The 26,172-nt window shown below is 38.8% G+C and overlaps 4 protein-coding genes across 4 annotated transcripts; 2 read left to right on the top strand and 2 right to left on the bottom strand.

The window, feature by feature from the left end:
• Positions 1-189: 189 nt before the first annotated feature.
• LOC120009562 (peroxidase 6-like) lies at positions 190-1,461 on the top strand. The gene has a single exon (XM_038860200.1). It carries the CDS (start codon positions 377-379, stop codon positions 1,373-1,375), a length of 999 nt encoding a protein of 332 aa, XP_038716128.1. The 5' UTR covers positions 190-376; the 3' UTR covers positions 1,376-1,461.
• Positions 1,462-7,175: 5,714 nt separating this feature from the next.
• Positions 7,176-18,957, top strand: LOC120009683. Its single transcript, XM_038860357.1, has 23 exons — positions 7,176-7,493; positions 7,616-7,685; positions 7,848-8,450; positions 9,124-9,356; positions 9,459-9,530; positions 9,643-9,777; positions 10,392-10,510; positions 10,592-10,897; positions 11,263-11,350; positions 11,425-11,530; positions 11,613-11,726; positions 12,390-12,553; positions 12,761-12,881; positions 13,131-13,355; positions 13,441-13,634; positions 14,967-15,134; positions 15,213-15,318; positions 15,697-15,834; positions 16,355-16,516; positions 16,596-16,796; positions 17,274-17,468; positions 17,577-17,648; positions 18,459-18,957. The coding sequence occupies exons 2-23, from the start codon at positions 7,638-7,640 to the stop codon at positions 18,609-18,611; spliced, it is 3,723 nt and encodes a 1,240-aa protein (XP_038716285.1). The 5' UTR covers positions 7,176-7,493; positions 7,616-7,637; the 3' UTR covers positions 18,612-18,957.
• A 222-nt stretch (positions 18,958-19,179) lies between these two features.
• LOC120008605 lies at positions 19,180-22,667 on the bottom strand. The gene is made up of 6 exons (XM_038858979.1): positions 22,132-22,667; positions 20,701-20,791; positions 20,353-20,513; positions 20,054-20,081; positions 19,782-19,890; positions 19,180-19,544 (listed from the first exon to the last, which is right to left on the bottom strand). The coding sequence occupies exons 1-6, from the start codon at positions 22,393-22,395 to the stop codon at positions 19,463-19,465; spliced, it is 735 nt and encodes a 244-aa protein (XP_038714907.1). The 5' UTR covers positions 22,396-22,667; the 3' UTR covers positions 19,180-19,462.
• A 1,099-nt stretch (positions 22,668-23,766) lies between these two features.
• Positions 23,767-25,028, bottom strand: LOC120009903 (mitochondrial uncoupling protein 5-like). The gene has a single exon (XM_038860632.1). The coding sequence runs from the start codon at positions 24,936-24,938 to the stop codon at positions 23,964-23,966; it is 975 nt and encodes a 324-aa protein (XP_038716560.1). The 5' UTR covers positions 24,939-25,028; the 3' UTR covers positions 23,767-23,963.
• Between the last annotated feature and the right edge of the window lie 1,144 nt (positions 25,029-26,172).

Below are 26,172 nucleotides of genomic sequence, written 5' to 3'. Positions count from 1 at the left end.
GACGGGTGTGTATATTAGATTAGAAGGCCCAAATAAGTTAGATGGTGGTCAAGCCCACTGTAAGATATCGTGATTGTCTGATTGACTTGTAATGGCCCATTTGGTTAAAGAAGCCGCCCAAATATTGGTAGGTCCTTCAATGGGCCAAAGGCCTCATTAAATATTTTTTTTCTTGCACTTCCTTAGAAATCCCCCAACCATTTTTGTCAAAGTCAACCGTCTTCCTCCTGCAAACCCTCTCCATCACAACATTCTCCAATTTTCTCGCTATGTCTTCCATGGCTAACCATAGCCCATCATCCCCTACAAACCGACATTCACACAAACAACATAAATTTTTCTTCACATTTTCTCTGCGATTCTTCTTGTGCAAACAATGGTAGAATCATTGTATCCTCTCCTCCTCTTCTTCCTCCTCCTTAACTTCCTCCCATTCTCACACTCCAAACTCACCCTCGATTACTATAACAAGACATGTCCACAATTCCACGATATCATGCAACGAATCTCCGTCGAGAAACAAATGGCCAGCCCCAGCACCGCTGCCGCCACCATCCGCCTCTTCTTCCACGATTGTGTGGTGGACGGTTGTGACGCCTCTACACTCGTTTCCTCAACTGCCTTCAACAAAGCTGAACGTGATGCCGAAATCAATCTCTCCTTAGCTGGCGACGGTTTTGATATCATTACACATGCCAAGACCGCGCTTGAGCTCCAATGCCCCGGTATCGTCTCTTGCTCTGACATACTTGCCACCGCTGCACGTAACCTTGTTGTTACTACCGGTGGGCCCTACTACAAAGTCCGATTAGGCCGTAAAGATGGACTCGTGTCAAACGCATCTCGCGTGGAAGGAAATATCGCGAAAGAAGATATGCCATTAACGAAAATCATCTCTATCTTCGAAGCTAAAGGTTTGACGATAAAAGAACTGGTGGCTCTCGTCGGCGCACACACGGTGGGATTTTCTCACTGTGAATCATTCGCTAAGAGAATTTTCAATTTTAGCAAAACTTCCGAGTATGACCCTGCGATGAACCCTAAGTACGCTCAAGGGTTGAGGAAACTATGTGAAAATTACACTAAAGACCCCGAAATGTCAGCATTCAATGACGTGATGACACCTGGAAAGTTTGATAATTTGTATTATCGGAATCTGCAGAGAGGATTGGCTTTGTTGGCGTCCGACCAAGAGATGGCGGTGGATAAGAGGACTAAGCCAATCGTGGACTTGTACGCGGCGAATCAGTCTGCGTTTTTCCATGATTTTGCTCACGCGATGGAGAAGGTCAGTGTTTTGAACGTCAAGACTGGGAAGAAAGGAGAGGTGAGACACAAGTGTAGCGAATTTAACCATTTCGATGGCGGAAAATAGAGAAACTACGGGTATTATTATATATCGACAGCAGAAATACACATTCTTTTATCTTTAATTTCAACAAAAATTACCATATTGATGAAGATGATGATAGCGATTAATGGGTAATTATGTTTTGTAGAGGTGGTAATTATGTTTTGTAGAGGTAATATATGTAGAAACAACATTTTTTCTAGTTATATTGAGGAATATTTACAAATTCCATCCCAAGTATTAACTAATTAACACCATTTCTCATTTTACAATATTTTTAATTTGTTGTGTGTTCCTTCTTTTTTGGCCTATTTAATTCTTCCTTAGTTTGGAGATGTACACGAATTTTTTTAAAGTGAATGATATGTAATAGATAATCTATAACAAAAGGTGTTTTTGGTTCAACTATTTGATAGTTTACAATAAGTTTCAGCAAATTTACCTACCGAACAATCTGATGGAAAATAAATTTTGATTTAAGAGAGAGATAAATAGATACATTGATTGGGGTGTTCGTAGTGATTAAGAGTAGAGGCGGCTCGGTTGGTAATTGACAATCTATAGTGTTAGACGTATGTGTTCTCAAAGTTCGATTCCAATGAGAAGTATGTTTCTCAACTGTATTTAAAAAAAAAAAAACAAAAAACTCACGTCCAACATCACATTTCATTGCATAGTCTAAAAAATTATTTGTTTAATTAATTGGAAATTTGCTTATCAATATAGTTGAGTTTGAATTCACTTTAATTGGGCGTCATTTACTCTGTTTTTGGCAATAAAAAAGGAAAAGTGTTTAATTTTTCATTGCCCGTTTGAGGTGTTAAGGGGTGTTGGGTTGGGAGGTGTTCGTTCCGAATACCTCATAACCCTTGACCGTTTTAGGCGTTCGGGACTGTTGGGACAAAACCTCTCTATAAGGTTATATATAAAAATTCCAATAATCAAACACCTCCCAACCCAACACCTCCCAACCAACACCCTCCAAACAGGCAAACCCTAAAGAGTGGTCCTAATATCACAGGAAATCTTTTATTGCTTTTGAAAAATCAGAAACAGGAATGTTCCAGATCGCAGTAGTCCGAATCTTACGGGGAAAGTTTTACTACTTTTAAAAATCAAAGAAGGGACGTTGCAGTAGCCCTAATCTTCCCGATCCTAAATCCTGGTTTCCTTTTTTCTTCTTGAGGCGGTTCTAAATCCTAATATAAGGTCGGCCTCTTCGGAATGGGTATCATTCACATCTTCTCTTGAATTGGCTAGGAAGTTCCCGGTTTTCACTGGTCCGATGAATTGTTCGGAAGGCCAGGAGCAGTTCCAACATCTTCTAAGCTCGAAAAATAACAGTTTCTGTTCTGTTGATAAAAGAAGGGGGAAAGAGAAGGTTCGCCATAAAATTATAATAAACATATGTAAGTTCAGCGCTAAGGATTCGCCGCTCTCCAAAAAGGAGGTTAATCATTTTATCCCCATTCCCGTATCGGGTAAGCGTTTCCTTTCTTCCTTGCGTTATTAGGGGTCCCTGTCTCCCTGCCCTCGCATATCTGAAAGGAAATTAGTAAATCCCAGACATCGCTATTCAAGTGGGTTTTTTTAGCTTCGATTCAATCACGTTGGTTCTCTTCTCTTACCCATGGCTAGGGTTTACGATGGCCGCTGGTGCATGCGAGCCACCTTGAAAAGGGAGTAGTGTCGGCCAGGGCCACGAGAAAACTCACCTAATTTTGCAGGCACTCGATGAGATTCAGACTGCGGATACGAATGTTGCCCGAATTGGTATCTCTTTGCTTTGCTAACAATTTGACTTTACATGTTGAAGTCTGACAATGTATTCCCTACAATTTCTTGGTCGTGTAATTGTATTTTTATTGTGGGTTCACATGCAAAAAATATTCACGTGTTTTAGCATGAAGATCTGGTGACCCTAATTTTGGAAAATATGGTTCATGTTGTGATGATTTTGAATTTACTCAAGGACATATATTTATAGAAACACTGGCCTCTTTATTGCATGATGGTTTCAATTTGCTCCTATCATTCATAACTATGAAGGGAATATCTTATGAAAAAGGTAGTATGTTGTTGTCCTTCGCATGGATAAGTTCAATTTGCATGGTAAGAACAACCGCTCTGTAAATCTATGGAAGATGACCGTATACCTCCCGCTCCCACTGACATGATTCCAAAACGAATATATAAGACTAGGAGTTGGGACATTGTTGGAGATTCACAACTGTCACTAAATTGATAGCATGGAGGATGCCTTGTTCCTGGAATCATGGTGGTTGACCACAAAAGAGGCCATCCCCTGCAACACAAAACTCGACAGCTTTACTGCAATATATGCCACAGTATATGAAATATTGGTCTATGCTCCAATAGAAGTTTGATATTAGTTACATTTTCTTTGATACTACGTTTGGTCTCTGATTCGTGATAAAATAGAGGAAGCGGAACTTGGTTATGCTTGCCTATTGTAAAGGAATGTGACAAAATTTGGGGTGGGGATGCGATTTCGGGTTTCAGTGAATAATCATCTAAAGATGTATGCACCACAGAAGAAGCGTCAATGGACCCAACAGAAAAGGCAAAAGAAATTTGTCTCACTCGTCTTTTGTCTTATTCATACTCCGTCCAAAGTGACGCACAACTTTGTTTTTCGACACCAGACCCAACTAAAACACGTGGAATGATGTCGTTTTCCTCACTCATTGGCTAAAAAAATTGCGAGGGTACATAAAACGAAGTGCAACTCACCAGGAGAAGTCCCCCAAATCTTTCGAGTTTGTATATAAGTAATGATTGATGGTGATTGGATAGTTGTCACAGTGCTCTTTTGTTGGTTATCGGCTGTTATTTTGATTATTCGATCGGTTAACAGTTTGGTTTGATTATTTTGAGAATTTCTTTATGGCCCTATGTTTGTCCTCTTATTTTAGGTCATCCTAAAAAAAAGGAAAATAGAAACTTGAAGTGGGTAATGACTAATGGGCCTGACAAGAATTAGATGGATAGATAAGAACATAAACACAGGCTCATCTTTAATACAACAAGTCTCCCTAAATGGGCCTGACAAGAATTAGATGGAAGTAAATTAACAGGATACAAGGAGGTAACGTTGTTGTGGTCTCATAGAGTGAACATGAGTCTACTTGCATGATTTGTTTAGTTGTCTGATATGACAAACGACCAGTTGAAAGAAAAGCCAATTTGCTCCTACTTGGGTAGTTGGTAGGGTCCAGAAGAGTCCAGACTATAATGATTTTTAACGGGATTAATTTAATTTAATCCCTTTTGATGACTAGCAAACTAATCTGTCGCTGTCCACCTTCTGCTGCCATGTTACCTCAATCTTCCTTTCTTTTTAAATGTAACCAGATAACCAAACATGGCAGGCAGCATGGACTCTGACTTCTGTTCTTCCATTCTCTCTTTTCAAGTCTTCAACATCTACTGCTTTGATTACCAAGCTGAATAAAAGCCGGTGGACTCTACCGGGCAACAAGGCTCTGTTCTGTAGTTTTGTAACCGGTAGGTCATAATTTGGCTTTAAACTTCATGGGTGCAAAATTGTTTTGTTGGTTTCGTTAAATTGTCATGGAATGTTCAATGGTAGGTCATTAGCATCATAAGCTGGCAATTTCAAATTTTTGGGTGGTCCCTGGTTTGTGGCCGCAAGCCATAGAGTATAAGACGGGAGGAGTATTGTTGGAATTGACAAGGTGAAAAGGATTGACCCGTAGAAAATAAAGCTCTTTCCAATGGTAAGAAATTCAAAAATTTCAAATTAAAGATCATATCATGTGATAATTAAAGTATATGAATATCGTATGATTAGCCGTCAACCAGGGCCGTCTCTAGCATTTTGAAGGCCCTAGACAAGTTAAAGAAACTGTGGCCCTCATTCTCTAAAATAAATTTTTTGTATAAATTTGAAATCCAGCATATCTAATAAATTCAAAATGCAATATAATTAGTGAATGTAAATAAATTATCACCAATATCCAATAAATTAAGCGACTCAAACTTACAAATTTATTACGTCAAATGAAACCAAATAACTCATGGGGGAGGGGCCTCACTTGTACGGTTCAGATTTGATTTGTTACAGCAATCAAAGTTATAGGTTAATGAATTACACTTTTTAATTTTTATATATGTGATGACGTGTCATTTTGTGTTTAGGTTAATGGACTTGTTTTCTTAAATAACAATATATTAGGATTTTTTTTTCGGATTTAGGGACTCCGCAATTCCTTAGAGTCTACAATTTATATTCAATGGTGAAGAAAAAGACATACAAATTTTAAAAATGAAAAAACAAAAATATAGTGTGATGTGGCACATCTCTTAAGCCATTGGATTCAAATTGTAGACTCTACAATTTGAAACTAATTGCGAAGCCCCCTAATCCATTTTTTTCTTATATCAATTGACAAGTACACTGTACTATCTATATACACCTAAAAGCTATACAATTTAATAAAAAGTGAGGCCCCTCCCCCATGAGAGACCCTAAGCGACTGTCTATCTAGCCTCCCCTTGGAGTCCGGCTCTGCCGTCAACGTGGGAAGACATATAATCGTTGCCGGCCAGGAAAATCGCTCTCGAATTTTGAATTGAAAAAGGGTACGAGTTCACTTTTGATGATGACCTCAAAAGTGACTTCATTTGATTTACACATCAACTTGTCGTTGCTTGAGAAATGGCAAACATTTTTTTATATGGTGACAACCTCTCCAATACAGGGAAGTTTCATTTGGACCCACTTTGACCGAGTAAACCTTCAAATTCGTGCATCGTATCTTCGGAAGTTTTCTTATAAGGAATCAAGGTACCTCGTTGACATGTTACATGAGGTGTGGCCTCAAAGTGTTGGTGAGAGATTTCGAACCTAACGCCCATGAATTTCATGAAATATTAAGAATCAAATCGACTATAACGCATTCGGGTACTTGAGAATGTGATCCATCTCTTATTATAGTTAAAAATATAGAAATAGTGAGTAGATGATGATATGAGAATGTTTTAATCACTGATAGGTTGCTCCGTTGATGATCGGATGTGTTAGGTGTAATTGCACCCAAGGTTCGATTCCAATCATTAACGTATTTCTTGGTTGCTAACCTATATGTGGACACATACTTCAACATGCTAGTGGGTCTTCGCGCATTGAGCCTCGACTCAAGATTTACCCTGTTAGCATGTGAAAAAACTCTGTATGCACGGACATGTTAGCCCTAAATTTATGCCCATTGAGTTGTCCGAATGTCATGTTAGGTTGAGTAGTTTTTTCATAAAAAAAAAGAGGGAATGTTTTAGCCTTCAATTGGGGAATAGAGACGTTAGGTAGCCAAGACAAAACGCAAGCTATCTAACACGGCGAAAAGAAGTGATAAAGAATAAAAACATGAGCAGTGGGACCCAGGAGCATGTGATGTAGCGGGAAATCATAGCAAAAGTGTCCCCACTCACAACGTTCGAATATCGAGTATTGGGAAGAAATCTGAAAATTGAAAAAACTGAACTCCGCTTTGTCCGTAACGTTTTCCGCTCACACCTCCCCTCCACTATCGACGTGGCCTTTACTAACAGCACTTAATAAACAGATTTTCATTAATAAATCTGATTTATATTACCTTAAAAAGCTCATTAATATCCGACTAACGACGTGGCTTTGACTAACAGCACTCAATAAACAGATTTTCATTAATAAATCTGATTTATATTACCTTAAAAGCTCATTAATGTCCGACTAACGGTGCCGTATGTAGTATACAAATTCGGAATAAAAAGCGACGCCGTTTTAGGGTTTTTTCCCCTTTCTTTCATTCTCACAAGAAGGAAATACAAAAACAGGAAAGAGGAAGCCTTTTGAGAGAAGCGAAGCTTTTGAGAGAGCAGCTTTGGGGCTCACGAGTCACGAGACTATATCAGTGCCGAAGGAGGAAGCTTTTGAGATAAGCGAAGCTTTTTCCTCTACCGATCCTGTCAAATATCAAAGATATAGTACTCTGATAGAAGTTTTTCGAGTTGATCTGTTCCTTTCTCTCTTGCATTCTGTCTCAACTGTTTCTGTGTGTTTGGGCATATATACTCACTGAGTGTATTAAGCTGTGAAAATTGTTGGAGGTTTGATTCACATGTGAGTCAATGTTGTTTTTTTGTTAGATTTCAATGCTTGTAATTGCAGTTGATTTTGTTTTGCTGCTTTTGAACTGTTATGTTATATGAAAGAAAAAGTGAGATGTTGATGTGATTGTGTAGGTGAAGTACAGCCCTAGCAGTCATGTTCACCGACGGACTTGACAAAAATGGCCTTCGTTGGGTGAGAGAGGTCAATTTCATTTCACTGATCAACAATCAATTTATATCTTTCTTTCGTTAACAAATTATGCTTCTGCATGGTGGATCTGGTTTTTGTTGTTGTTTATTTTCAATTGCATTGATGAAAAGGAAACACAGAACTGAGACGCTGTTTTTTTGTACTGTTAATCAGAAGGAAATTCCATTCTCTAATTCAAGAATGAGAAGTGGAATTGATGCAATAACCGGCATACATGGCAGTGGGCGGGGAATTGGGCTTCCCCCGCCTTCCAAATTCCGAAGCGGGCACCTGCCATCATCGGCCATCCCAGTTTCGAGGACATTGCCGGATGCCTATGATAGCGGTTCTGCTTCAGACAATGACATGACAACTGATTCCGAGGAGGACACTTATGGTGGAAGATACTCCCTGGACTCTTCGCCGCAAGATGAAAGGATTGCTAATGGAACTTCCCGTAGGCTTGGGAATTCGGAGCAGAGGCCGCAGCCTTATGGGAGTGAATATACATATTCTGATGTTAGCTCATCGAGGGAGACATTAGTGGGCAGGCAAGGGCATGTTGTAGATAGGCTGGCTAGGGGGAATGCGCGATACCCAGTTGGGAGGAACTCATACTCTGAGGAGGAAGAGTCAGATTCGGCTGCTAGCTCTGAATTTTCAAGCACACATCCAGGGAGTATGAGTACTGCTGTGCCAAGGGGCAGAATGGGCGTTTCAGAAGGGTATACTGCAAGTGTGCCCTCTGTGGTCAGTGTGGAAAGTGTCACTGGGAAGGTTTGTTTTTAATTCATTTGTAATTTGGAATGATTGCTCGTGTTGGTTTTGATTGCATGAGAATTTTGTGTGTTAAGAGTTCAATAACAGCATTATTTGATTATGACGAGAAATTAGCATATACCACTGTAACTTGGTGGGGTACATGCCATTCTGCTCCTTGTGGTTCCAATTATGTTGGATGAGCTAGTACATAGGTATCAGAGAGGCTGTTTTTAATCCACTTTTTTATAGCTTAGTTGGCATCTTCCGGCCCTTTACTTAAGACTACCTGCACAGTTCAGCTAGAATTTGAAATTTGTTAGTACCATATGTGCTACTCAAATGGCATTTTGATGAACAATTTTAGATGCCTGAACTGTGTTATGTTGAAACAATTTGATGAGAATGGTTTTAAATATTCCTGTGTTTTTGCTGTTTCTGAACAATATACTGGCTTGCTATGAAGGCATTCATGATCGTTGATTGTATAGCCGTGTTTCGTATATGTTTGTTTTTTTCCGTTCTTTTGCTTATGAGTTATGTAACAGATAAAATTGTCAGGATTTTTTCTAAAATTGATAGCATCTAGTGTGATGAAAAATTAGTTGATTTAATGCCTTCAGCATATACATTCTTTAGTCTGTACCTATTCAATTGCACCCTGTTCTTGCTAACTCAGAGTGATTTTCAGAATCTGCAACCCATAAACAAGCTGCATGAAAACATGTCTGATGGTGACAAGGATGATATTCCGAGTGCACCTCCATTTCGTGGTTCAGGGCAGGAAATTAAAGAAGGGGATGAGAAAATTCCAGTATATGATGTGCATGGCACTACAAATGTTACAGATTCGCACTGTACAATCATGTCTGCGCCTAAGACGGAGGTTGATACTGGAAACAAGAATCCAGGTCATTTTGCTAGGTTTGTATCATTTTCATTAGGGACATGATGTGCTTTCACAAAAGATACTCTTTATACTTATGTTAGATATTTGATGGAAAAATTTACCTTTTTTGTTCACAGAACTGGTGCCAACGTGGGAGCTACAGCTTCTTCCAATTCAAACCCAGCTCGTGTGCCGACATTTCATGCGAGGTATCTCTGACCAACATGATAATTGTATGCAGTGCTGATAATGAGTCAAGACATTCTTATTCCTATTTATTGTGTTCATTTAACTCTACTTTTTTTGTAATTCAAAACGCAGTGCCCTGGGACCATGGCATGCATTAATTGCATATGATGCATGTGTTCGCCTTTGTCTTCATGCTTGGTCAAAGAGTTGCATGGAAGCTCCCTTGTTTTTGGAGAATGAATGTGCTCTGCTACGAGAAGCATTTGGGTATGCTTATTAATCTTCTTTTCTCCTTATTTGATGCAATTAATTCCATTCCTCTGTAGCATCTTTCTTTGTATTTTGGCCAATGATTGCAAGTAGAGCTAATAGAACAGACTCATTTTACCTCTGTGCTTTTCTGGTTCTGATGCCAGTTGTGCTGTAATAACATTCTGTCAGGCAACTCAAAAGCCATTCTAGACGACCCTTCTGTCCTTAAAATCTCGAACTAAATAGGATGTATGTATTTAAACATAGGGGATTAGTTTCACATTTTAAAGTTTTAGTTTTTCTAACATGCAATGTACTTATGTACTTGGGAAATTTTTGCAGATTTGGTTGAATTTTAAGATCGATCGGTTTATTTTGCTCTTCAATTTCTCCGTATTAACCCTGAAAATTGTTTTGGAATTTTTCAAAGTTTGAGGAAGCTCTATGGTATTCTAGATCGTGTAGGCTACAAAGAGCAATGAAGACCCCATATGCATTTAGTAGTTTATTTATTTTTCACATATAATTTTTTTTATATCCACATTATATTGTCAAAGGCACATATAAATCGTGGTTATTGATATTAAACTGGTTAATTGTAGTCTCATTTGTGCCTATAACTTTTATAGTTTACAGCAAGTGCTGTTGCAATCAGAGGAGGAACTAATGTCAAAGCGCTCTTCTGAGCCTGCCAGTGAGGGAGTTGCTCCAAAACCAAAGAAAATCATTGGCACGATGAAGGTGCAAGGTAATATTTTATTCTTGCCTTGATATCCTCACTTTTTAAGTGCTTGATGTGGTCTATCCAAAAATATTATTCATTGTACAGTGCGTAAAGTGAAGACAGCCCTTGACCCGCCAACTGGCTGCAGTATGTCAGCTTTGGGGCCGCCACGAATAAAAATGGAATCAATCCGATATCGGTTCTCTAATTTTCAATCCATGCTTGTATCTGCTTGGCAAGCTCTTCGAAAAATTCAAGTTACACGCCCTATACCTGCAAAAAGATCCTTTAGGCGTCAGAGCTTGTCATATGTGCATGCTAGCACTCGGTATGTAAAGCAGGTTTCTGGGCTTCTTAAAACGGGTGTGACAAGTCTGCGGAACAGTTCGTCATCGTACGAGGCTATGCAAGGTATGCAATTGCACACTACAAGTACTGGCAAAAGTTACTTGCAATAGAATATTTCTGTACTTTCCAGCACTAACGATGAAGGTGCATGGTTTTCATCTCCATTGAAGTCATCAGGGACCATCTAGATACGTTATACACTCTAAGTAAAGGCATTTGGCTGGTTTCTTGTGCTAACATATTGAGTTGGCTACATTAGTTTGTTGATTGCTTTGGTGCAATCTGGAATGTTAAGTAGTTAATTACTGTAAACCCATCTTTCATACTGTTTCTAAAACTTTTCGAAGTTCATTCTTTTTACTCTTTTTTTTTTCTAGTGAATATATCATCTGTTTGTTCATGTTTCATTTCCCTGCCAATGTCATCAGAAACATACTATTGTTTGTTGAGGCTGAAAAGTTCCGCGGAGGAAGATGCCATCAGGATGCAACCTGGATCTGGTGAAACCCATGTATTGTATGTGCTACTATTCCATTCTCGACCTCTACAATGTACCGAATCTTTTGAGACTGGTTTTGACTACTATACAGCTTTCCAGATAGTCTAGGAGATGTTCTAGTCGTTGAAGTCCAGGACTCAAAGGGGAAGTACTATGGTCGGGCCCTTGCCCAGGTGGCAACCATTGCTGAGGATTCGGTAAATTTTTGCAACACTGACTTTGACAGTATTTGCTTATATAGACTTTGTCAGGGGAAGGCTCACTCCAAATTATATTCAGGCTGACAAGGTGCGCTGGTGGTCTATATATCGGGAGCCAGAGCACGAGCTTGTAGGGAAACTGCAACTGTATGTTAATTATTCAACAAGTGCAGACGATAACGGTCATTTAAAGGTGAGTAATATATTTTTTGGAGGCCTTCCGGAATATATATTTGATATGTTTTTTGGAAAGATGTATCTTAGAATTCAAACTTCTTGCTAGCTTTTCAGATCATAAGAAAAGGCTTTTTTTTTAAAAATCTTGATGGCCACATCAGAATGGTCTTAAATGCATACTCAAATTAGATTTGAGGTCATTTGTTGGCTGCCCATGTAACTATCGAGGGTTGAGGGTCTTTGGCTGGTTTAAGCTGTTGATTTGAAAATGGGAGAGGTCAGCGTAAACAAAATTAGTGACCTGTATCTCAATCGTCGTGTAATAGTACGCTTTCAGTTTTAGTTATGAAACTAGCTGCTCGAAGTTTTGAGCCAATGATACTGCTTATAATTTTAGTCAGTATAAGTAGATGTTTCATCTTTATTTTTCCCATGAACTCTTTTTGATATACAAGCTTGAACAAATGAATAATAGAATTTATCTGGATAAACATTTTTTTAACTTTAAGTTTGATTCTTTTTTGAAGATTAAACTTCCGTTTAGACTTTTTATCTTGACGATATTATGAAAATTGATTATGTGCTGTTTACATGAAGATTGAATTATCATATCATATCATAGCATGTCGTGGTATATGATTAGGATTACGGTATTAATTGCTATTCTGGGCGTTTCCAGTGTGGCTCTGTTGCAGAAACGGTCGCATATGACCTGGCTTTAGAAGTTGCTATGAAGGTTCAACATTTTCAACAAAGAAACTTATTGCTGTATGGTTCATGGAAATGGCTTTTAACTGAATTCGCGTCATATTATGGGGTTTCAGATGTCTATGTGAAGCTCAGGTAATGGAACTCTTTTTCTTCAGGAATTCATTCATGTGTTTGAACTCTTTTCCAAGTTCATTCTTTATACGCCTCTTTCTCGTCCCTCAAATTCGCACCCAGGAATTTCTCCGTGGGCTGCACCTATGCAACACGTTGTTTTATGCCTGCGGATTTGTGTCCTTGATTTCATTTGACAACTTTGTTCCTAATATGTGAAATTGACAGGTATCTTTCCTATGTAATGGATGTGGCTACCCCCACGGCTGACTGCCTCACCTTGGTGTATGACTTGTTAATGCCTGTAGTTATGAAGGGCCATAGCAAGAGCACATTGAGTCATCAGGAGGTACATCTCTAGCTTTGTAGTTTTAAGATGTATAGTGATTCAGTATTATTGCAACACCATCATCGTTATTTTGTAGCCATGTTTTTTTCCTAAAGAGGGTTAGTTACATTTTATCACTCGTTTTCATGTCTCTCTACTCTCTAGTGATAATGGTTTTGTATGGTTTTGTGTGGCTTTGGAATTTTCCTGCTTGCTGCTGTTCATGCCTGTTCTAACTCTATATGCATGCTTCCTGGCTATTTTCACCAGAACCGAATCCTGGGGGAAACCAAGGATCAGATAGAACAGATTCTTTCAATGGTGTTTGAAAATTACAAGTCCCTTGATGAATCATCTTTCTCTGGCATCATGGATGTTTTCAAGCCTGCAACTGGGGTGGCAGCGCCAGCGTTGGAACCTGCTGTTAAGCTTTATACGCTTCTTCATGACATATTGTCTCCTGAGGCACAAACTAATCTGTGCCATTATTTCCAGGTTTGAGAAATTGAAAATCTCCATAGTGCAGGGTTTGTTAAAGTTTTCAGTTTCTTTGTTTCTTTAAGTTGTACTCTCTTCCCAGGTTGCTGCAAGAAAGAGATCAAGAAGGCATTTGGCTGAGACAGATGAATATGTTGCCAGCAATAATAATGAAGCAACATCATTGGACTCTGTGGCATTATCTACTGCCTACCAGAAGATGACTGCTCTGTGTGTCAACATAAAAAATGAAATCCATACTGACATTGAAATCCACAACCAACATATACTTCCCAGGTATTGGTTTTTTACTCTCTTTTTTCCCCTTTATTTTTACCCTTATTGTCATATGAATGTTACGATGACATGCAAAAATTGAACCTGAGTCAACATGCCTCTTGAGTCTTGATTCTGGCGCTGAAGTTTGACCTTCTGCTGGAAAGTTTCCTTGTTTGAGAGGGACACTAGTATCTTGTGTCATCTTCGTTGGAAGCATTTGACATAGCATTAGAAGAATTACATCTATATTACTGATCCATGTTAATAGAATGATGAATTGGCACAACAAGACTCCGCATGGTGTGTCTTGTGTTGTTTTTGGATTTTATGGATTATAAATAGTTTTGCCCATTTTCATTCATGTAGAAAGGCGTGAATATTTTATTGTTAAATATGAAGCTGTTGCTGACATGCTGTTCACTTCTGTTACATGGAGTTATATCAACTCATCATGCTGTTCAGTGCGGGATCTCAGGCTATTGGGTGCTACTTTGGGTAATGGGTGGCTAGGATTTGATGTTTTAATGATCAATATAAAAAAATGTAAATATGATATAATTTGCAATGCAGAAAGGATAGTGTAGTTGTAAGACAAGTGTACAGTGGCATAGAAATAAATTCCATAGTGTACGAATTGGCATGGAAGTTTGCAGTGGAAACTCATTATGAGATCTATGTTCATTGAATAAACAAGTAGTGAGTAATCTGAATGTCGCTCAAGAACTGTACTGAATTTCTCGTCTTTTTCCCGCTAGATAACGCTCGGTAAAGCCCCTTATCACCTTCCAACCATGGAGCATTCAAATTTGATGGCATAGGCCTTACAATAATAGGAGCCTTTTAGATACTTCTTCATATAAGAGAATTGAAAGGCAAAGTTTTACGCTACTGTCTGTTATATTGGTGGCAAGCTTTTCAATTTTGTTGAACTATAACTTAATACTCAACAAACGAACACGTGGCTTGGTGGTAGAGTTGCAAAGGTGCAACCTAAAGGTCATAGGTTCAATTCCTGAAAACAGACTCTTCACATATTATGTGGGTCAAGGTTTGCATACATCTTAGTATCTTACCTATCCCCGAACCACCCACTGCGGGAGCCTTATGTACGAGAGTTGTATACCTATAACTTAATGCTCCACGGTACTTCCACTTGTGCTTCATGCATATACAAAGGAATTTGTCATTTCACTTTAACTTGAAGCCTACATGTTATTGCTCGGCATTGATCAAAACTTTAAGAATATCTATTTTTTTTAACCATTTTTGAGATTATGTATCATGCATCTGTGTGGTGTTTGACCTATCTGATGTCCAATGTGATATCCTAATAATATGTTCTTTTAACAGTTTTATAGATCTGCCGAACCTATCTTCATCAATATACAGCACAGAGCTTTGCAGCAGATTGCGCACATTCTTGCTTGCATGCCCTCCATCTGGTCCTTCACCTCCTGTAGCAGAACTTGTTGTTGCAACAGCAGATTTTCAGAGAGATCTTGCCAGCTGGAAAATAAGGTAATTGTTTCCTAGCAACTACTATATTTATAGTCATGTCTTGTATAGTTTTTACTCATTTTGATGTTATGTTCTTAGTCACGTTAAAGGAGGAGTCGATGCAAAGGAGTTGTTTCACTTGTATATCATGTTATGGATTGAAGACAAGCGCAAATTTCTACTCGAGTCATGTAAATTAGATAAGGTAACTTTTTGAGCCTCGTTGCACGATTGATTATCCAATGCCATTGGAGGGCATTCCTTTCCATTTGCTTCTTTTTGAAAACAAGTTCTTTAGCTATGTACACAAAATAGGTTATGTATCTCGGTGTGCATGCCTTTGCATAAGTTTCTTTTCAATCACCACAGGCATTAGAGACAATTTATTTCACAATGAATCGTTAAATCCTAAATAGATGAGGAATTAAATAAATTGCTATGCTTCATTAGGATCTAACAAATGTGAGACATCAACTGCAACTCGATTGATTATTGACAGCCTTGTGAAATCTTTTCTGAAAATTGTTTCAAGTTTTTTTTTAACTTGTAAATGTAATATTGTGTAAAAATGAATCAACTGCAGGTGAAATGGTCCGGAGTCAGGACACAACATTCTACCACACCATTTGTTGATGAGATGTATGACCGCCTTAGAGAGACTTTGAATGACTATGAAGTCATCATTTGCCGGTGGCCAGAATACATTTTTGTGCTGGAGAATGTATGTCAAATAGTCAAAATGCTTCCTTTCCTTAATTCTGTATTTCTCATCTCATTTGGTCACTATGTTCTGCCACTTTTTTTAGTCTACCTTATTTATGAGTTGATAATATTTTGGTTGGGTGATGGTGAGTATAGGACCTTTTAACTTCATTACTCCTTTTGTTTTGCAACACTTTGTCAAATATTAATATCCTATTTGGTAAATTTTTGGCTTTAATCATGAAGTGGGTGCAATCCAAGAATTTAAAAAATCCTATAGTCCATAATTACAGTGTTGATGTTAACCAAGGTGTATTGGTAGTAGTTTCTTATGAAATAAAGGAAAATAAAGGGTCAGTGGGATAGGTTGTGAGACTGCAGTGCTTCTGCGCAATGGAGGCCTGACCTTTTGCAAGTTTATCGTTTGCAACGATATCTACATTAATACATAGTTAATGATAATGACCTTACATTTTATCAATAGGAAAAAGGAAGGTAAGCAATGCTGACATGTTTGATTTGTTTTTGGTTGCATAAAGGCTATCGCTGATATCGAAAAGGCAGTAGTGGAAGCTCTGGACAAGCAGTATGCAGATGTTCTGTCGCCATTGAAAGAAAATTTGGTGCCTAAAAAATTTGGGCTCAAGTATGTCCACAAGCTCACAAAGCGATCTGTTTGCTCATATACAGTCGCGGACGAGGTGAGCTGGAATTTTCACTCTTAAAGGTTTCACTGGCTTTGGATATTCTTATGCCTGAAAAATTTGTTTTGTTCTGCAGCTTGGAATTCTTTTGAATTCTATGAAGAGAATGCTCGATGTCCTGCGCCCTAAGATAGAAGCACAATTCAAGTCATGGGGGTCTTGCATACCTAATGGTGGAAACACTGTTCCTGGGGAGCGTCTTAGTGAAGTGACTGTGATGCTGAGAGCTAAGTTTAGAAACTACCTTCAAGCGGTCGTGGAGAAACTTGCGGAAAATGTGGGTATCATTCTGAAAATTCTTTTTTTTTTCTCCTATAAATCATGTAGAGAAGTTACCCTTAGATCAAATTGCAATGGATTAGTATATGGTCTTGTAGGGAAAACAAAAATTGAAATACCAAGTGATCTGAATGATGGGAATTTTTGATAGAAGTCCATTGATAAATTCTACATCGCACTTTATTCCTTGTTTCAAGCAGATAGATAACTGTTTCAAACCAAGTTCATTTTTCAATATTATTGGGTGAATAAGGTTAATTTCTACTAAACATCGTGGTTGTAATTTGGCCCCATTTTTGGTCCAATGCATTGATATTTGAACTCTTGAACTAGAGCTTCACCTCTCTTTTCTTTTTCTATTTTCCCTATATTTTTTCATATTATGTAGTCTCCCTTCCCCTCTCCTCCTTTCAGACTGTTCTTGTGAATGTAATGTATATTGTATAGTTGATGTGCTTTCTGTATTTTATCCCAGAGCAAGTCACAGAGTGCTACAAAACTGAAGAAACTTCTCCAAGAGTCGAAAGAAAATGTCGTAGAATCTGACATAAGAAGTAGGATGCAGCCGTTGAGAGACCAGCTAACCAATACCGTAAATCATCTCCATACCGTCTTTGAGACTAATGTCTTTATTGCAATCTGCCGAGGGTACTGGGACCGAATGGGACAGGTAGTTGTCAAAAATTGGATCTTGACTTGATAATCTCCACTTTGTTCTTGTAAATCCTCTTGCATAAATAACCCTCTTGCATAATTTATGCAATTACTTTTGTGACAGGATGTGCTAAGCTTCCTGGAGAACAGAAAAGAGAATAGGTCGTGGTACAAGGGTTCAAGAATCACAGTTTCTGTAAGTAGTTGTATTGCTAGATGAGATAACTGCATTTATGGCATATTGGCATGCAATCTCCACTATAACCAACTTTTATAGCATGTGAACTTCTGAAATTTACAGCTTCCCTTTCTATAAGATTTATGAACAAATCTATCCTATTCAATGGTGTTTTTGGCATTGAGTCCCAAATCAGTCAATTATACAGAGCTCTGCATTCTTATTTTGTACTAGTCTTATTGAGCCGTAAATTATTTGGAAGATTTTAGAGAGGAAACTGCCTTAATTTTGTGCATTTATGATGAAACGGTAGTTTTGGAAAATAGAGCAAGGGGAGGCCTCTTGGGAAAACTGCTTCTATCTTTCTCACATGGGAAAGGGAAAGGGAAAGCGAAAGGGAAAAGAACCCGTTGAACAATCATAGAAATCATATCTATACTATTGGTAAGCCCGTAAAAGTATTCCCCGATGAGCGAGCAGTTCAGGGAAAAGATTTGAAGGTTTAAGGTTTTGTTTTCACTTACCCTTTGTTAAGTGAAATTGATTGCTCTTTGGCAATTAGTTCCCTGAGCTATGGATCAAGGATTGTTAATTTTGAAAGATAATGACGGGTTGGTTTGGCCTGTTTCTTATTTTTTCCGGATGTTTATATTTAATAAATGGGCTGAAAAAGATAGAATAAGCACACAGTAGTATGTCTGAGATGCCAGTACTCTTTCTGGAAAGCTTGAGATGATGCATTTGATTAATTTGATTTATGGAGTTTATTACTTGTTGGATCTACTTTCTCAGATTGCCTTTCTGATTTTCTGATCTGTTCTATTGCAGATTTTAGATGATTCATTTGCTTCACAGATGCAGCAACTGCTTGGAAATGCCCTGCAAGAGAAAGACCTTGAGGCCCCTCGATCAATCATGGAAGTGCGATCGATACTTTGCAAGGATGCTCCAAACCACAAGGACAATACGTACTACTACTAGGCATTATAATGTGTATGGACTCGAGCAAGACTAGGGCATTCTGTTGCAACAAGGAGTTTGGGAAAGCAGATAGATGCTACGAGGAGCCTTTGCGATGACATTATCCCACTGGCTTGTTGAAACGGATGATATGTTTCCATCAGCACTGAAGCTTCTCGTGCTGCTAATTTTGTTAAGGGGGAGCAGACAACTGTATGTGCTCTGATCGGTTGCCTTAAAAAGGTTTTTCTCATTTTTTTCATGCAATCTACTTATATATAACGCATTGTACTGGACTATCAATTTTATCCGTTTTTGTAAACTCAATATATCGTATGTCATATAGTAATATCTTTGCCTTTGTTTACACCCTCAGAATTCAGATCAGATAATTGTATCCCTTAATACCATGAAAACATGCACCCAACCCTTTTTTTTTTGAACAAGAAGAAGAAGAGAAGTGCAATTTAGTTGAACGTTCAGTTTGGCAGCATGAGCATATGGGGTTTTTTAGGGTTTACAAATACTGAAGGCTCTGAGAGTTGACTTTTTATGTAGTAAATGCAGGATAATGAAAGAAAACAGTCGATAACACAACGCATCTGCATGCATTATTAATCTGGACAACTGAAATGGGGCAATACAAGATAGAAATTTGCAATGAAATCTCCCCAAAGAAATTGAATTTCACCCATAATTTCTTCAAACAGAAAAGGTATTTACAAGATTAAAATACATAAGAGAGAAATTGATCGCTTGAAATGGAAAGAATGGCACACCATATGGAGCAGGAAAGCTGCATTGGCAGCATGAGTACAAGTACAACAGTGAATTCCAATAGCATAGATATCTCCAGCCAGAGACAGGAAAAGTCAGAGAAACTTTGATATAACATGACAAGAAGTCCAAAAGGCTTTAGAGGCGGCACTAAGAATAAGGGGGTTCTGATATATCCTGTTAGCAACAAAGACCGTGTAATGAATTAGTAAATAAGAATTCCCAAAAGTAGAGAAATACCATATGTGAATGGCAATTGCATACGCAGATGGATCTATAAGGAAGATGCAACAATGCAAATAGGCAAATAATGCAAAATAGATGAAAGAAATGCCCAGAGGGTAAGTAGAGGCACATGAGTTGCAAACCAAACCTTTAGCTGAGAACATCAGACTACACAGGTTTTTAACTTACCCAATGGCAGTAGCTCCCCAAGACGCAACATTATAAATAACTTTACTCCCATCCCATGCCTTCCGAAGCTTTCCTTTTTTCTTTTTTACCGAGAATGTCTTGCTAAGTGCTGAAAGGTATATAACATAGGATGATAAGTAACTGATACTGTAGAGGACAAATATTGTTCAATAAAAGCATAAAATGAATTCAGAACAAAAGGGCTGTGGCTCATTAAAAGTAAATATAATGCCAATCCAATTTCAACCTAACAAAGGAAAGAATTAAGTTACCTTCCTGGAGTTTATTTGGGGCCAAGTCCTGCAAAATAGCAAGCAACCATAGAGAAAAACATTAGGCACTTTGAATACAAGTTACAACATTTTTATTATCGAGCTAAATCGAAACACCATAGGCATATAATATGTAAATGAGATAACTCAGACTATGTTTGGATGGATTGAGCAGAGGGAAGCAAATTTGGACTTTGGAGGCAGCTGCTTAATTTAACAAGTTGACATGAACTTCTAGAATTTAGCCTTTCAAAAATTCCACTTGAATATGAAGGTATAATGATCAATTTACACAATACCTTAGTCTGTTTGAGAGACAACAAATACGCAGCCATGAAACAAGCAATGCCTTCTACAATATCTTCTTGCCTAACTAGAACATAATCTTCTTGATCCGAATCAGAATTTTCACCTTCCCAAAGATCATTTTCATTGATCATGTCCCAAGAACTACATTCTTCTGAAAACATACCAGTACATTATCAGCATTGGACCACCAGAGAGCAACATAATACTCTAGATCCAAGAATTAACTTCTCCAAAGCTTAAACATAAATATGAAGAAGAAAATAACAAACAATGTAATATGGAGTATGGAACAAGTCAAAAAGACATTCAGTCATGGTAGAAACCATATTGGTTCATACCGGTAACATTTTGAGGAACTGATGACTGAGCGTACTCCAGTTTTTCGAGGAAGTCAGGGCACTCAACTCTAGATTTGAGAAGATCGCACAACTACATTTTGGGAAAAAGTACAGAAACGAAGAATATCTTTAGTCACAACTGTTCAAAAATCTTGTAAGTATACCACCAATCATCGTGGACATGGAGTCACATAAATAGTACAAAAAACAGAAAGTTGGCGATTTAGAATGAGTATCTATGGGCTTTATCAATCTAGGTTGCAAGATTAGGGGAATAATGAAGACATCCATTCCTATTACTGTGAAAATGGTATATGCAAAAAATGCAAGTTGATGACATTATATCCTCTGTGTCTGCATCAAATTATACATCCATTTAACTCTCGAAATACACTGGCTTAAAAAAAAACCGGGTGATTGGTGCAACAACATTCGAGGAAGTATGACCGCGCCTACAAAGAAAATTGTTTTATTGCTGTTTACAAAAAACTGTTCAGATGACAACTTAACGCCACCTTTATCTTCAATGTTTTAGAAAATTTTATACCTGGAGGTGAATAACCAATTTAGACATGCTCATTTATAACGAAAAAGACAATTTTCTACCTTGCAAGGAAATATCTTTTCTTACTATCAAATTAAATCGACCATCATAATCGTCACAGGTAAGGGTGACCTTCCCTTCAGGATACGTCAACAAATATGCCACACTTTTTACCAGCATTTGGTCAAGTTCCTGGACACAATGTCCTGCCTAGTTCTGATAAGTAATCTTCCTGCTTTAACCTCCCTATCCACAATAAATATGAACAGACCACAACTAGTCTTCTCACTTCCTATAACAGCACATACCCTCGTCTTAATGTTGGCCCACATTTAAGGTTAAGTTTATCAGCATATGGTATCAATGCAAATATTTTACTGAAGCTACATTGTCAAGGACAGTCCGCAACGCAACATCCTAGCTAACGCACAACTCACCTAAACATAGACAACAGCAAAAAGACAAACCAAACCTAAAGAAGCAAATAAATTACTGAGAAAAACCTCCCCGAAAATAAGTAATGATCAGCTAAAAGTGGCTGTGCCATAAAAACATACATTAGTCAGATAAAAACAGCAATTCCAAATTCAGAGACCTACTCATTAATCACAGCACTTTGAGAAAAATCTTGTTCGAATGACCATATTTACATGTCAAGCCAAGCCAAAAAGGAAATAGAGTTTGTATCAATCGATCCACATAAGCTAGTAACACAACTTCAATGTACACCACCCAAAAGAACTCAACGCATGAAACCTAGACTCAAACCTCCTCATCCTCTAGATTTTTCAGCTACTTCAAGTATATCAAACATAAAGACTAAAAATCCTGCAACCAAAATATAAAATCTAACAAAGCACCCAAAACCCTAAGCAGTAAAACAATACCTCTTCAACATCTCGATCGCCAGTCTGAACCGAAGAGTCTTCACGACTGGCCTCCGCCTGAGGCTGGGCGCCACCTTCGCTATCATCGTCATCATCAACACCGCTCCCATTACTGAGCAATTCAAGTGCCCTATGGCACTGTTCAAGCACGTGGTTCAAGGTCTTCCTCTTCAAGCGAATCCGTTCCTCCTCCGCCTTCTTTTCCCTATCCAACAAATCGATGCTACGAACCACAGAATTGGAGCCGGAGACCTCGATTTCCATGTCGTAGAACCCTAAATTAAAAATCCTCTAAACAAGGGGATTTCGTTCTCCGGCTCTTTATAATAAATACTAAATAAATTATCTATAAAACCCTAAGCGAAAAGCTGTCCATGAGTTTGGCGATCCTAGAAAAGAAATTGTCTCTGACGAGAAAGAAAGAATTATAAGGACGATTCCGCATGTGCTGCTTTTTGTTTCCTTTCTGTTTTCTTCTTTTTTTTTTGTTTTCTTAATTCAATTTTTCGTTTTGTCTTTTGTTTTCTGCAGATTGCAGGCCTGTGGGGTGGGTGGGGACTCAATGACGCCGCCTTCAGGTTGCTTATTTATTAATTAAGTTAATAGTATTTACAACGACAAACAGCTAATTTGATCTGATTTTTCCACTGTTTCACGTTATTTTGTAAAATTTTCCTTTCCTTCCTTTCTTTTCCTTTCCTTTCGTTTCCTTTCTCCATGGGCAGAGGGAGAAATATTAGATTCGGAAAACCAAAATCAACACGCTTTAGGTTGAGTACAAAACATTTGGTCTTCTATTGGGCCACTACATATTAGGGCTTGAGCTATGGCAATGAATACAGCAAATTCATGGGACAGAAGTTTCGAACCTGAAGAGCTTCTGGCCCAATGAGGGCCTTCTTTGGTAGTAGTGTACGTTATTATGACCCCCACTTTTGCATTTTGATCTATTTCTTCACTGATTGAATACAGCAATCTACAGCCGTTCATGTTCTTTCTATGGCAATGAATTAGCCAAAATGCAGGTGAGAACAAACTTCATCTTAATTTAATGTCCGAGAGACATTGAGAGTCTGAGACTCAACCTCAACTTGTTATGCGAAATGAAAATTTAGGCAGAGGAGAACACGAGGACACAGTGGACCACAACAAGGTTCAAAACCTTCCAAGTTCTGTGGACTCAGAACATTAACCCACTTGCTTCACTAACCCCTTCTCTTTTCAGCAGGCATGGCCAAACTCTTACCTATCTAGGCACATGATATGTTAGTTGGAACGAGACCCAGCGCAAACCAGCTGTACAATGGCCGAGTAGTTCACTTTAACACCCTATAACATCATTTCCCATTTTCACTGAAAGCTTAGTCCATTACAAGTCACAAGCATTAGTTCACATAAGTCTTCAACCAACTAACAAAACTGTTAACATATATAGATATATTCAGTCTCTTACTATCAACAACAAGTGCGTTTTTCTGGAGGACAACATCTCAAGATGACTCTGCAGTTAAGCGTGCTTTTACGACAGTACTATTGACATGAGTGACCTCCTGGGAAGGTAAAGTCGTGTGCAGACTTGATGTATCCACAAGAACAGGACAACCCAAAACGGACAATATTGTTGATGTGTATATGTGGTGGAAATTCTAATAAAGACTTCTTTCATTGAAAGCTTAATCCATCTAGGTCAACAAATAGCTTCATTACTTGAAGGAATTACATTCTAAAAACTCATACCAATCTGGTATCATATTTTCTGTAGTAGTAAATGTAGACTGAATTCAATTTATAGAACAAGGAACCAAAATATAGTTTTCGTCATCATCGATCGATCAGAAATCCTTTAGTAACTTCCTGACCTGCTCCAATGTCACAAACAGCACCACAGTGAAAGGACCTTGCCTTGAAATGGTTGGGATGAAGCCCTTATAAAGCGCCGTAAGTCCCTCGGCCTTCACAGTTTTCATTGCACAATCCAGGGCACCATTGTACGGCGGAGCCTGCCCTGGTTCCACCTTCATGTTCATTACTCTAGTCTTTATCACATCCACCGGATTCGACGCCACAGACGCCACAAACCCTGCCACAAAACTCGCGGTCACGTGGGTCCCCAGCCCGTCGGCCATCACTCCCTTCTCCAAAATTGCCTCTTTCACCTGATCGTACGTCGCAAGCTGCGAGGCAGTCACGATCATAGCACGATTCACGGTCAGCGCCGAACCGCGCCACAGGCTGGTGATGCCTTCCTGCTTCGACATCCTCGTGATCGCATCGATCACGCTACTGTAGTTGCGGCGTTGAGCTACGGGAAGCCGGCCGTCCGCCTGCATCCTGACCATAGCCACGTCGGCAGGGTTCCCGACCGCAGCGCCGATCGCGCCGGAGATGAGTCCAGCAACGATCTTGCGTGGAAGGGGCATGTTTTTGGAGTCCTTATCGGTCCATTTTTGCTTCAGAACATCATAAAGTCCCATTCGAGTGGTCGAATAGAGTGTCTGACGGAGGACGGTGGCAGAGACGCCGGAGAACAGAGCAGCAACACCCTCGGCCTGAACAATCTTCATCCCCACGGATACAAGTCCCACACGAGGTGGCGGAGGAATGTTAATCGAATTAGGAGGGAAGACAGCAGCTGGGGTAGAATGGAAGGCCAAAGCAGGTCGCAAAGTAGGAACTTGCTGAACGTTTGGAACAGTCATGCTCTCACCTTGAAGTTGCATACGGACCTTGAGCAGATCCATAGGATGAGTCGAGCATCCAGCAACAATGGAAGCGATTCCACCCTCAACGAATCCCTTGACACCCATAATTTCAGGTAATTAGTATTAATTCCTGTTTATGTGTTCGTCAAGTGTTTGTGTTTATGCCTGTGAGAATGAATGATGGGATTTTAGGCCAAACGAATGAGAGTTATATAGTTGGAGAGAATAAGAGAGAGTCAAGAGGTGGGTACTGGGCAGGGCAAGTTGTAGACGCGGCTTGTGCGGGTCCCCGCTACTTGCCTCCTTCCTTCTGGGTTATATTACCTTCTTTGCTTCACCGGCTTGACTTTGACGTCGCAGATGGAAGAAAGGTCGTATCTTCCATGCTAATACATTTGGACGCGGTGAACCTTAATAAATGTTTTGTTTTCCTAATCTATGGGGATTGGGAGCAACTATTTTGTCCTCTTCTTCCTTTGTGTTATTGACTTGACTTGAGCCGCTAAATGTTGAATAAGGATTTCAATTGGGCTTAGTCGCTGAGCCCAGCCTCTTTGAACTGGTCAATAAATCTCAAGAGACATAAATTTCACTCAAAGTGAAGACTGAGATTGAGTTTTTGAAGTTGACTCTTCTGGGTTTGAGATTAGTTTAATGAACACCGGATCGTTGGCTAAGATAATGAACTTGGTTGTGGTAACTCTTAGCACAAACGGAGGAATTCGTGGGTTCAAGTCTCATGAATGTTTCCATTATTACAATTTGTCATATGAAAATAAAATTTTTTTTTATATTAAACCTATTAGTTTATTTATTTCATTTACTGGGATTAAAACTATTAGGTTGGTCATCGTAGATCCACGACTTCCGTGTGTGTCCCAGCTATGATTAACAATTGATTCATGAAGAATCGGTAAGGGTAATCATCCATCCCTCCATAATTGACTGGAAGAGGGGGGGTTTGTTTGAGGACTCATAAGGAGTAGACAATCAGATTCACATCTATTATTATTATTAGTATGGCACAGTATTGTTGACCAAACTCTATCAAAATCAATCATTTGGATTATTATGATTCATAGCAATCCCATAGGCCCTCCAATACACGAAAATAGATATTACCAAAGGCATTACGGCAATGACCCACATCTCTCATTATTGGGAAAGTGTCCATTTAATTATGGGCATCGTTTATTAATACTTGTCCTTTGAAGATACCCCACCCATAACCAAGTTGTTGTTTTTCATTTAATCCCCCACCACCATGACCAAGTTGTTGTTTTTCGTTTAATGGTTAGCTCTTTATTCTTTAAAAAAATAGTAGGAAAAAAAATCAATA

The sequence above is a fragment of the Tripterygium wilfordii genome, chromosome 11 (genome assembly GCF_013401445.1).
Source record: "Tripterygium wilfordii isolate XIE 37 chromosome 11, ASM1340144v1, whole genome shotgun sequence".
NCBI lineage: Eukaryota > Viridiplantae > Streptophyta > Magnoliopsida > Celastrales > Celastraceae > Tripterygium > Tripterygium wilfordii.
The sequence above is the reverse complement of the archived record's forward strand: the minus strand, read 5'-3'. Positions and strand labels throughout refer to the sequence as shown.

Coding starts and splice junctions, on each gene's coding strand:
- LOC120009562 (XM_038860200.1), top strand. CDS start 377: ATGGTAGAATCATTGTATCCTCTCCTCCTCTTCTTCCTCCTCCTTAAC.
- LOC120008605 (XM_038858979.1), bottom strand. CDS start 22,395: ATGGAAATCGAGGTCTCCGGCTCCAATTCTGTGGTTCGTAGCATCGAT. Junction 20,792..22,131: donor GCGATCGAGATGTTGAAGAG/GTATTGTTTTAC, acceptor CCCAAAATGTAG/TTGTGCGATCTTCTCAAATC. Junction 19,545..19,781: donor TGGGGAGCTACTGCCATTGG/GTAAGTTAAAAA, acceptor TGTTGCTAACAG/GATATATCAGAACCCCCTTA.
- LOC120009903 (XM_038860632.1), bottom strand. CDS start 24,938: ATGGGTGTCAAGGGATTCGTTGAGGGTGGAATCGCTTCCATTGTTGCT.
- LOC120009683 (XM_038860357.1), top strand. CDS start 7,638: ATGTTCACCGACGGACTTGACAAAAATGGCCTTCGTTGGGTGAGAGAG. Junction 15,135..15,212: donor CTTGCCAGCTGGAAAATAAG/GTAATTGTTTCC, acceptor TTATGTTCTTAG/TCACGTTAAAGGAGGAGTCG. Junction 16,517..16,595: donor CATATACAGTCGCGGACGAG/GTGAGCTGGAAT, acceptor TTTGTTCTGCAG/CTTGGAATTCTTTTGAATTC.